Genomic DNA, 11,080 nt, shown 5'->3' with positions numbered 1-11,080 from the left:
TAACACACTTCCTCCTACAAGGCCACACCTCCACAAATGTCATTCCCTCTGGGGGCCATTTTTTCTTTCAGACTACCACACCCTGGAACTGGGGATACAGACATCTGTGAGCTGCTGTATGGGCGCTGGGAATTGAACCAGGACTTCTGAAGGGGCAGCCAGATGCTTTTAACTGCTGAGCCATCTCTCCAGCCCTGAGTTCCTAGAACTCTTAATTCTTTGGAGAAATCTGCCAGTCCCTGCTTAATACTGCCCTACCCTCCCATGTCGCTTGGTAGAAGTATGGGGAAAAAGTTAACACGACGTTAAACACTCTCTGATGGTGGACCTTGGGATGAAGACATAGGAGAAAGGGCAAGGAGAGCAAGCCTGGCAATAACACGCGGTGGTACAACCGCTTCCATTCCAATCTAGCTGTTCCTAGCCTTTTTGACCCTTGACATCTTTGCACGTCAGCCTCCTTGCCTCGAGAATGGGTGATCTTGAATCTCATCCATACTTCAAGGTTGGGGCTGGCTGGGATTACAAGTGTGTGCTAAAGAAACCTGCTTTCTGAGGGGGATGGAAGGAGATGGAGCTGCTTTCCCAGGGGCAGCTTGTCTTGGCTGACGTAGGACATCCTTACTGGAGCACCGGCTTCTCTTCGCCTGTGGCCCTGTGGTGCTTGAGGTCACCATGTGGTTCAGATGCTGCCATCCTCTTCTGGCGCAATAGCCTCTGATTTCCACAGCATCTGGAAGTGGCAGCCTGGGGGTTCTGTCTACGGGGCACGGGACTCTCCGTTCCCAGGCACACACCTTTCGGCTGTCTTTCCTAGTGCCACCATCCAGTTCCTTGCCCGTTCTGTCTTTGATCTTTGGACCCAGAAGAGATAAACTGGCCCATTGAGGAGCCAAGAAACCCAAGGCATTGGTTCCCAACTCTGGGTCCCACCATGGGCTTCACTGCATCCCCAGGAAGAACCACAGTGACTGTTACCCTCCGGGAGGCAGGGACTGAGGTGCAGGTGCAATAGCTTTTGTCAGCTCTGTCTATCCCTGCATCAGGATCCCTGGGGACCCCTTTTATTGCTTCCAGGAAGGTGCACAAGGCTTTTGCCCCCAGCTTAGGATGACCTTGACCCTCTCCTGCTGCTTGAAGGTTAGGAAAAGAAAGCAAGTGAGGATAGTAAGTTTACCAGATCTGGAGAGGGCCCGAGGATGTAGTTCGGCCCCAGCAGAGAATGAAGCTGGATGTGCTAGTAGTGCTGGTTTGTAACCCCAGCAGAAGTTCAAGGCCATCCTCTGCTAAGTCAGTGAATTTGAGAACCGCCTGGGATACATTAGAACTTATTACTTTAAAAAAAAATCCAGAGAAAACCTATTGGTCCTCAATATACCAACATATTGTAAACACCTGAGCCGCTTATTAGCTGGGAGTGCCAGAATGTCATTGCCAGGGAGGCCCAGCCTGGCACCAGTCCAGTCCGTGGTTCCTCTCTCCACAGTTCTGAAAGGGTGAATCTCACCAACCCCTTGCCCATCGGAGGCCTCAGTTATGTTCAGGGCCACACCAGTTCCCACCTTGTCAACTCAACTGTGGGTGAGTGCCTGGATGCCACAGCACAGAGGTTCCCCGACAGAGAGGCCTTGGTAATCCTCCATGAAAACATCAGGCTGAACTTTGCACAGCTCAAGGAGGAGGTGAGTACTGACCTTGAACCTTCCAAGAGCGGTTGCTGGTCCCTGGCTGTTAGAGCTGTAGAGTGGGCACATGCCCGTGTGGCAGTGTGCTGGGGCTTCCTGAGGGCCCCATTGTTGGCATTAGGAGACAGAGGCGGAAGTGACCTGGATACCTCCTGTCCCAGGGGCTCCTGGGATATTTGTCTCTTACGTTGACATCCTACCTTCATTGCCTTGAGTCCACCAAGGCCTGGCAATCCATTTGTTCTTGGTGACTCCTGGGCTAAGATAGAGGGTGGGTGTCAGGGGACCCTGCTTGTTCTCACCTCACCTGTTGTTCCCCCTCTGTCTGTACCAGGTGGACAAAGCTGCTTCTGGTCTCCTGAGCATTGGTCTCCGCAGGGGTGATCGTCTGGGCATGTGGGGACCCAACTCCTATGCCTGGGTGCTTATTCAGCTGGCCACTGCCCAGGCAGGCATCATCCTGGTGAGAAGGGGTTTACCTGGCACAACTGGGCATGTGGAGGGATGTCATTCAAGGGGAAACCTCTTAGATACAGAACCAAACCTCTGTCTGTTTGGCTTCTGGTTTGGTGTCACTCGAGGTTCACCAAAGAGCCCTGGCAGAGTGTAGATGCCGCCTTGCCCTTTCTGAGGGGAGCAGTGAGAGAATGGGGTGTCTTCCTAGGACACTGACACGCCTCTTTGTTCCTGCAGGTGTCTGTGAACCCAGCCTACCAGTCCACAGAACTGGAATATGTCCTTCGAAAGGTACCGCTTGCTCCTGGTGGGGAAGGGTGTTTCTCATGAGGTTTTATAGAGGTTGATGGGATGAGAAAGGGCGTGCTCAGTGGATAACATCACCGAGTGTCTCTCCTCAGGCTCCACATGGTTGGGAGGAGGTTTTGGCTGCACAGAGAGGGTGTGGGTCATTCATAAGGCTGATGTGGGTGTTGGGGGTGGACTGTGTGGGTCGGGGTAGTGTGTGTGTGTTGCTACATGGGTGTGTCAGGATAGCTATTGAGGTATATGAGAAAGAGCGCAAGACATTAGTGAGGCCTTCTAAGTCTGGGGCTTCCTGTTGATCACAGGTAGGGGAACTTTTTTCCCACAGGTAGGCTGCAAAGCCATTGTGTTCCCTAAGCAATTCAAAACCCAGCAATACTACGACATCCTGAAACATATCTGTCCCGAGCTGGAAAAGGCCCAGCCAGGGGCCTTGAAGAGTAAAAGGTGGGTATATCCTGGGTTTGGGGGATATCAAGTGACATCTCAGACTCCTACCTCCTACCAAAGGTGGAGTTGATGTCTTCCTGGGCTATCTTCCAGCCACTTGTCCCCTCTGTCTCCCTCTGTCTCCCAGGCTCCCAGATCTGACCACAGTCATCTCAGCGGATGCTGCTTTGCCAGGGACCCTGCTTCTGGATGACGTGGTGGCAGCCGGAAGCAAGGAGCAGAATCTGACTCAGCTGCGCTACCACCAGCAATTCTTGTCCTGTTACGATCCCATCAACATCCAGTTTACCTCGGTAAGACGGTGGTCTCCAGTCCCAAGCCTAGTTGAAACCTGTGCCCTGCCTGTGTGGCCTCTCAGATGGGGAGATGGGAGAGAAAGTCAGGAGAGCAACACTCTCTCCTGATTCTGGCTTCCAGCCTTCCTCTCTGCCTCTGGAAATCAACTGGTGTTTTTGTTACCTGCCCCTTCTGGGTCCTGTTGCTTCCAGAACAGAAAAGAGTGTCCAAGGCTTGGAGAGGCAGAGTTCGTGGAACCCATCCAGGGGAATCAGGCTCAGAGAGGGAGCTTCTCCAAATCTGCGCAGCTAATTAATGTCAGAACCCGCTAAGCCACCTTATATGACATATAATCAGGACAAAGCCAGCGGTGTTGTGTTCTCTTTTGCATTTCTGCATTCTAACATCTGGCCCTGCACAGTTCACTGTGCATAAACAAATGGAAGAGTTGGATTCAGGACAATCATATCCTACTCTTAATGACTCAGCCCCTCTGGCTCCTCTGAGCAGTGGCCAAGGATAGGAAAGAAACACGGTGAAAAAGGCCAAGCTGTCACCTGCTTATCTTCTTAGGGGACTACTGGCAGCCCCAAGGGGGCCACTCTTTCCCACCACAACATTGTAAACAATGCCGTCCTGATTGGCCAGCGTCTGAAGATGCCCACAAAGGTGAGGTGGGGATGGGCGCTGAGCAGGTTTATACAGGCTGCCCGGAGCAGCTGGGCAAGGAATGGGGCAGCTTGCAGGGCTCCCCCTGCTGGTTGGAAGAACTGACTGCATGATAGACCCAGCCCCTGTCTCCATCTCCAGAATGCAGAAGAGTTGCGGTTGGTGCTGCCCAGCCCCCTGTACCACTGCCTGGGCTCCGTGGGGGGCACAATGGTGTCTGTAGTGCACGGTGCCACCCTTCTCCTGTCTTCTCCAAGCTTCAATGGCAAGAAGGCGCTGGAAGCCATCAGCCGAGAGAAGTGGGCATTGGTGGACAAGCCACCTGTGGGCTAATGAGATCCTCCAAATCCTCACTCCTGAACCTGCTCCCCTTTTCTGAGATGCTTTCTTCCTCCAGCCAGGAGACCTTGGGGGGAGGGGTTAGAGAACCAAGTCCCACCTTGAACTTCTTCCTGTTCCTCACAACTTTGATCTGTACTGAGAGTTCATGGTGGAGAGGGAAGGGGTTTCCTCTCACTTCTAAACCTAATCTCGAGAGCTTCCCTTGTGCAGAGGCACCCTCCTGTATGGCACCCCCACGATGTTTGTGGATGTTCTGAATCAGCCGGACTTCTCCAGTTACGACTGCTCATCTCTGCGTGGAGGTGAGGTGCAGGGCAGTCGAAGGCATCGACGCTTGGGGTAGCTTTGCTTCCCTGACCCTGCTGAGGCCAGTTTTTTATGTAGGAGGCAGAAGGGGGGGGGCACTGCAGAAACCTGGGTGAGAGGAGGGTAACTCCCAAGTGTCCCCAGATGCTGGGCTAACCTCCACTTTTATGTATTGTACGAAGAAACGTGTTAGCTTCTCTTCTATTTGTCTGTGATACTGAGGATTGAACCCAGGGCCTCCTGCATGCCAGGCAGGTGTTCTATGACAGAACTGTATACTGGCCCTTTACTGACTGCTTTTGAGACAGGAGCTCACCAAGCTACCCAAGCTGTCCTTGAACTCACTCTGTATCCTAGTCAGACTCTGAGAACTTGCATTTCTCCTGCCTCAGCCTCCCAGGTTGCTGGCATTACAGGCCTGGACCACCAATCCCATCATCCTTTCTTCCTGATCCAGGTGTGATTGCTGGGTCCCCAGCACCCCCCGAGTTGATCCGAGCCATCATCCGCAGGATGAAGATGGAGGAACTGGTGGTGAGTGATTGTCAGAGCCAGGGTACTACGCTTGACCTGTAGTGAGTAGGGACTGGCGAGCTAGATCAGAAAGCCGAAAGGTCAACCTCCAGGTATTCCCTGCTTCCTGGAGCAGAACTCAGGCAAAACTGTGCGCTTATTACCTAACACCTGGTGAGGTGTAGGGAACGGTGAGAGGGAAGTGAATGTTAGACACACATAAATTTATGTTTATGGAAGTCTGGGGCTGAAAGGCAGCATGGAGGATGTGCAGCCAAGCACTGGTATCCTGTTAGCACGTCCTGGCAGGCTGGGACTGGGGACAGGGGCTTGAAATCCTTTCTGGCAATACGGGTGGGACAAGGGCCTGATGTTTGTTTCCAAATGGCCGGGAAGGAGGGAACTGAGGACGGTGGTTAGAGGCGTGTGGCCTTCCCAGTGACCACTGCATTTTGGCTCTGACGGACTCAGAGCAATAGCTTCTTTGAGAGGAGCCATGGCAGGGTCCAGACACAGTGACTGGGGGGAGGCTCCGTGTCCTCCCTTGGACCCCCATTAGGTGGAGCTGGGGTGGTAACAGAGAGTCCAGTGCCCCCTGCCAGGATGTGTCTAAGTGTGGGCAGCTCTGTGCACCAGCAGAGGCTGTGGGAGAAGGTATGCATGGTAGGGGGGAGTCAGTAGTCACTCCAGCAGAAGGCAGTCACCAGGACTGGCTGGGACGGGACCTGCAGTGAGGGAAGGATGGTTGTTAGGTCTTCAGTCACCCCGACGGCATCAGAGAGAATGGCGGAAGTCCTAGGCCAACCCCTTGGAGGGGGAGACCCAGTCCTCCCCTCCTTTTCCTGTAAGCAGAGGATCTGATCACCCCTCCAGAGATGACATGATGGGAGACAACAGCACCCTGGCTAGAATCTCCAAAGGCAGACAATGGTGGCCTCCCTGCCCGGCCCCCACCTGTTTAGTGTCGGCCAGCTTTCTTGGACCTCTTGGTGGGGGATTTGCAGCTGCGGAGGGCATCTGTGTCACGGATACGCTGACCCTTGAACTTGGCTGGGGAGGAGCAGGTAGCATCTGGTCGAGAAGTCTTGGCTTCTAACCACCTGCAGAGACAAAGAATCGCGGGGCTTAGGGAAGCTGGGTGGGAATGCTTGGGGAAGGGACAGTGACCAGGATGCATCGGGCCCCAGAAAAATCCGAAACTGTCATCTTCTTTTGACAAGTGGGAAAACTGAGCCTCTCAGTCCCAGACCTACCAGGTAGCCATCCAGCTTGCCTTACTGCGAGAACCTCGTGTGAACGAGAAACTGGGGTTATACGAAAGAATATGCTCACCGCCGAAGGCCGCGGAGCTGGCAGGTGCATTTCCATGGGTTGTTGGTGAGAGTGAGGGTTTCCAGGTTGTCAAAGGGGAAGGTGGAGGGCAATTGGTTCAGGCGATTGTTCTCTAAGTGGACGTGTTTCAGTGTGGTCACACCCAGGAAGGCGCCATCTGAGAACTGGGGGGGGGGGGATAAGGAAGGCAGAAGCGAGAGAATCTCAATTCCAGTGTCCAGGGTTTCCTAGTCCTCCCCTCAGAGGCCAGCGGCTAGGACACAAGCCCTCGCCTGTTGAGAAGCGGCTATTTTCCAAGCAGAATGACCAAGTTGTCTAGATGATGTAATCCACCACACCTTTTTTTGAGATGGAAGGTGTCCTTTCCAATATGAAGGTGGAAAATGTCCAGTCCTTTGGCCAGGGTCACCTAGCCAGTAAACAGTAGCTGCAGGACCACACCCTGCCCTCCACCTCCCTGCACAAACATGAGTCTGTGGAGCAGCCAGAGCTTGGCTTGGAGAGCCCAGACTGGCACACGGTGAACCTGGTCAGTGTTTGGTGGGATGGGCAGTGAGCCCAGGCTCCCCACATCCCTAGGGTCCCAGGATTTCCCCCAATACTGTCCTCATTGCTCCTCTGCCCTCTGCCAGATGCTATTTATGTTTACCTTGGTGGGAACGTTGGCCAGGATGGACAGTTCCAGAGGAAATGTATTGGTGCCCTCATCGGAGCCCTGGTGTCACAGGTCCTGTCTGGGCTCCCCATTCTAAATCAGCCCCCATATGTTGTTCTACTGCCCCCCACTCCGGCACTAGGGTGGTCTACCTTCAGCTGGAGTGAGGCCAGGCTGAAGAAGACCCACCCAGAAGGCTCTGTCTATCCAGACAAGGTTGGCTTCTGCCCAGGTTAGCTTCTACCCTCAGCCCCCTGTCTGTGACCTCTCTCATGGTCCAGGTTGGGATATGACAAAACTGTCCTCTTTCTTGTTCTGGTCCCTGCCCAGACCTCCTGACTGAAACTGTGTGTCAGAGTGATTTTTCTAGTTCCAAGAAAGGGGTTCTGCTCCTGCATAGCCCCAGCTGGCCAGACTGATCCAGGAAGGACTGAAGAGGGGGCAGGGGTCTAATGACAAAAGTCAACAGGCTGCCTGGGGGCAGGGGGCAGTGAGAAGGTCTGTTCTGTGAGGAGACTTTGGGGACTTGTGCTGAGGATCACGTGTTCCTTCACCGGCCCCTTGAGCATCAAACCTGCATCTTGGTGGAGCATTGGTCTCGATGTCTTGGTTTTCCTACTCAGTTGAAATGGACCTGAGGTTGAGTAAAACTGGGTGTTTGAACCCACAGAGGTGATGGGGGCATCCATCAGGGTTACTGAGGGTCTGGAAGAAGTCTCCTAAAGGCATTTGCTCCCCCCCCCATATAACCTTCAACACCTCATTTTACCTTAGCACATTGGCCAGCCCCCACCAGAAACAGGGTCTCTTTGTGAATCTGAGTCACTCAAGCCTCTCTGTAAGGTGCCTCAGCAGACAAACCTTCCTTTATGGGATGGCAGGCTTCCTGGAGACTGGGAAGAGGGCAGAGGAGGGGGTGGAAAACTCAACAGGAAGAGGTGCTTACTGCTCACTGTGGGGTTTGGGGCAGAGGCCCTTTGTGAGACCAGAACAGCCCGTCTCTTATAAGGACGAGTCCAGAGAGAGTATTGCTGAGAAGCATAGTGACCAGGTGAGGGAGAGAGGGATGGGGTGATATGTCAAAGCCTGAGAGTGTGGTGGCAGGGCTCCTTGCTTTGGTGATAATCAGGGGGCTAGGAGTCCAGGACAGGGAGGGACTAGGTTGGCCTCCCAGCAGAGAGGAGCCAGGAGAACTCTGCGGCCAGGGCACTCACCTTCTCCAGGTTGGTGTTGTCTAGCCAGAGTGTCTCCAGGTATCTGCCGAAGGACTGGAAGGCATTGTCTGGAATGCTCTTCAGGGGGTTGTGGGATAGCTTTAGCTCCTCCACCACCCGAAGTTTGCTCATGGCAGCGGAGGGGTAGCTGGAAAGCTGGTTCTTGTCCAGGTGGAACTTGGCGAGGTTCTCCACATCGTCCAGGGCCCCAGGCTGCAGGGAACTGAGGGCATTTTCCGACAGGTAGAGCCAGCGCAGGTCCTTGGCACCCTGGAAGGCTCCAGCCCGCAGCTCTCGGATTTTATTGTTGTTGAGCTGTAAGATGAAGAGGTTGACCAGAGGGGAGAGCAGCCCCCTGGGCAGCTCTGACACTTTGTTGTGGTCTAGATAGAGGTAAGTGAGTTCAGTCAGGTCGTCGAAGGCTCCGGCTCGCAGCACCCGGATGTCATTGTGGGACAGGTACAGGTAGATGAGCTGCTTCAGGCCTCGGAAGGCACCAGCCGCCACCTCCCGGATGTTGCAGTGTTGCAGGTGCAGGGAGACCAGGTTCGGCATGGTCCGAAACGAGTTGGCAGCCAGCACTGGGAAGTTGTTGCGCTGGAGGTTGAGCAGTTTGGTTGTCTCTGACACCTTGGGGATCTTCTGCAACCCCACCTTGTCACAGATGACATGCTGCAGGTCGCCATGGCAGTGGCAGTTCTGGGGGCAGGCAGCCAGCGCCGGCAGGAGAATGGCAAATAGGACCAGTCTGAGTAAGAGCACGCGGGCCATGGCCGGGACGCCTGGAGCCAGGGCTGGGGGCTGCGGCTGCGGGGCGCTGGCAGCAGCAAGTCCTCGATTCTTGTGTCTACCGGCCCATTTATAGGGCCGCCCTGACCGCATTTGGCAGGGGAGCCAGCTAATACGTGGAGCATCGGAGCCACTGATTTAACCCCCTCCCGCCCAGAAATGAGCCCCTGTCCTCGACGGCTAGGGGCTCTTTCCACAGCAGGTGACCATGCGTAGGGTTGGGGACCTTTCCCCTGAACCCCAGCCCCTTGCTTCCTCCTCGCAAACTCTATGCTGCACCTCTCTCTGTTCTCCTCTACCTGGACCCCCACCCTGGGGGTGGGATAATAGGTGTGTTGAGGACCTCTGAATTTCCACTGGGCAGAGGGAGGCGTTCCCAGAACTTATTTATTTGCTCAAGTTTGAGTCTCCACGTCCCCTTCCCCCCTACACCCTTGGCAGACAGGTCACCCTGGATTCGGGGCGGGAGGAAGTGGGGCCCCGACAGCCGGATGCGTCTCACCGCGGTCAGCCAGCCAGCGGCGCTTTAATGGGTCTGTTGTGCCCAGCAGGCGAAGCGTGAGAGCCGCTGTGGGTCTGGCTCCAGATTCTGGGTAGACCCTTCTCAGTTCACCCCAAGGAGATGAGAGAGCTGGTTGATGATGCTGGTTAGCAATGGTGCCTTTGCCCCCGTCCCTTCTCCGAGCCGTGGCACCCACGAATATGGGCTTTCCCATGACCCCTCTCTATCAGTTCTGGGCTTCTCATTCTGCGCTTTGCACCCGCATTTCCCTTTTCTGGGGTTGAAAGCTAAATGGAAAAGTGGGAACTGTTGTGTGTGAGGGGGAGGTGGGGTAGTGAACCGCAGGACTGGCAGCACACCTGGAGACCACAGGCCACTGAACAAGCACAGTTGCACATCCCCCCTCCTTAATCTCCCCCAAATATCCCCATCTCTGGATCCTCCTCTCCTCCGCGGTTAGGACCCACCCCTAAGGGGGTCTCAGAGTGGCGGCCTAGTGGCGCCAACGTGTACTTGGCAGAGGCCAGACGTGGGCAATGACCCCAGGGCTGTGTGAGCTGGTGGGAGGTGGGGGGGGGGGCGGCTGGCTACAGGCGACCAACCCGGGCCAGATGCTGGGTTGTGGGCAGTCCCGCCCTAGTGGACCTGGCTTCTGTTCACTTGCCAGCTACAGTGTCTGGAGCCCTGTGGAGAAGGGAGGGTGAGCAGGCAGGTTACAGCTTTGGCCCAGGGTGAGCTCTGAGTTGCCTGGCAAGAGATGCTGTCTGTTGGGGAGGTGGGGGAGGAACCATGCCCCAACTATGCCAGAGCCACACCACCTGATACACAGGAATGGAGGCCACCAAGAAAGACCTGATAGAGTCCAAGGTATCTAGACCTCATGACACCCAATACATAGTTGTGGGGGTTTGGTCCCCAGGCCTGCTCTTCCCCATACCCCTCTGACCCTCTGCCTCTAGAATTGGGGGTGTGGGGGTCATTCTTGGCCTAGAGGATTCTCTGATGGTATTTAGGCTGGCTGCTAGTTCTTCTGTTGCACAGGATGTTCTGACCACTGGAGCTGCCACAGGCCTTTTAAATTCCTGCTCTGGCTGTATTTTTTGTTTTGATGAAAATAAATGCATAGGAAAGTCTCCAGAGCTTGCGGGGCACCCACCCTAACACTTGCCCCAGGTTGGAGGGGAATTGTGTCTGCGTACCACGCCCAGCTAGATCAAGCAAGGCAGGCTGGCTTTCTCATCAAGTTTATGGGGCCTTTGGCTAGAGGAGGAGGAGGAGGACAGAGGATGTTGTGGCCTGAAATCAAGAAGGTAGGGTTGAATCAACCTGGAGATGGGAGGAAAGAAGTATGGGTACTGGTGATGCCAGAAGCCACAGGCGCCACAGGGGAGTGACCGAACCCCTGGCCATCAGAGACTGGCTTCATTCTCGGTTTTGTTGCGGATCAGGGGCTTTTGCAGAGATCTGCTCTTCTGGCTCCTGACCTCTGCCTCTAGTCCCCTCATCCCAGTTGTCACCGTTCAGCTAACTAGGGTAGGTCATCACTGCCACTCAGTCCCCTCCAAGCAGTCTTTTTGACCCCCCC

The 11,080-nt window shown here is 54.9% G+C and overlaps 2 protein-coding genes across 5 annotated transcripts in view; one reads left to right on the top strand and one right to left on the bottom strand.

The window, feature by feature from the left end:
* Acsf2 (acyl-CoA synthetase family member 2) overlaps positions 1 to 11,080 on the top strand; it is a 55,469-nt gene that overhangs the window by 39,825 nt on the left and 4,564 nt on the right. For all 3 annotated transcript variants that reach the window (XM_050157070.1, XM_050157069.1, XM_050157068.1), the window contains exons 2-10: positions 1,487 to 1,682; positions 2,020 to 2,148; positions 2,379 to 2,432; positions 2,776 to 2,894; positions 3,025 to 3,190; positions 3,747 to 3,842; positions 3,984 to 4,141; positions 4,395 to 4,486; positions 4,948 to 5,024. In XM_050157070.1, the coding sequence (XP_050013027.1) occupies positions 1,487 to 1,682; positions 2,020 to 2,148; positions 2,379 to 2,432; positions 2,776 to 2,894; positions 3,025 to 3,190; positions 3,747 to 3,842; positions 3,984 to 4,141; positions 4,395 to 4,486; positions 4,948 to 5,024 (1,087 nt within the window). The remainder of the gene's footprint in view (positions 1 to 1,486; positions 1,683 to 2,019; positions 2,149 to 2,378; positions 2,433 to 2,775; positions 2,895 to 3,024; positions 3,191 to 3,746; positions 3,843 to 3,983; positions 4,142 to 4,394; positions 4,487 to 4,947; positions 5,025 to 11,080) is intronic.
* On the bottom strand, positions 5,034 to 11,077 carry Chad (chondroadherin). Of its 2 annotated transcripts, XM_050157077.1 has the most exons (4): positions 8,205 to 11,077; positions 6,336 to 6,499; positions 5,958 to 6,103; positions 5,034 to 5,728 (listed from the first exon to the last, which is right to left on the bottom strand). In XM_050157077.1, the coding sequence occupies exons 1-3, from the start codon at positions 9,084 to 9,086 to the stop codon at positions 5,962 to 5,964; spliced, it is 1,188 nt and encodes a 395-aa protein (XP_050013034.1). In that variant the 5' UTR covers positions 9,087 to 11,077; the 3' UTR covers positions 5,034 to 5,728; positions 5,958 to 5,961. The 2 variants fall into 2 exon arrangements, with proteins under 2 accessions (XP_050013034.1, XP_050013033.1); XM_050157076.1 differs by having other exon boundaries at positions 5,034 to 6,103.

The sequence above is a fragment of the Alexandromys fortis genome, unplaced genomic scaffold (genome assembly GCF_014885135.2).
Source record: "Alexandromys fortis isolate MF-2015 unplaced genomic scaffold, M_Fortis_MF-2015_v1.1 scaffold_31, whole genome shotgun sequence".
Taxonomy (NCBI): Eukaryota; Metazoa; Chordata; class Mammalia; order Rodentia; family Cricetidae; genus Alexandromys; species Alexandromys fortis.
This window is presented reverse-complemented; position numbering and strand designations above follow the sequence as displayed.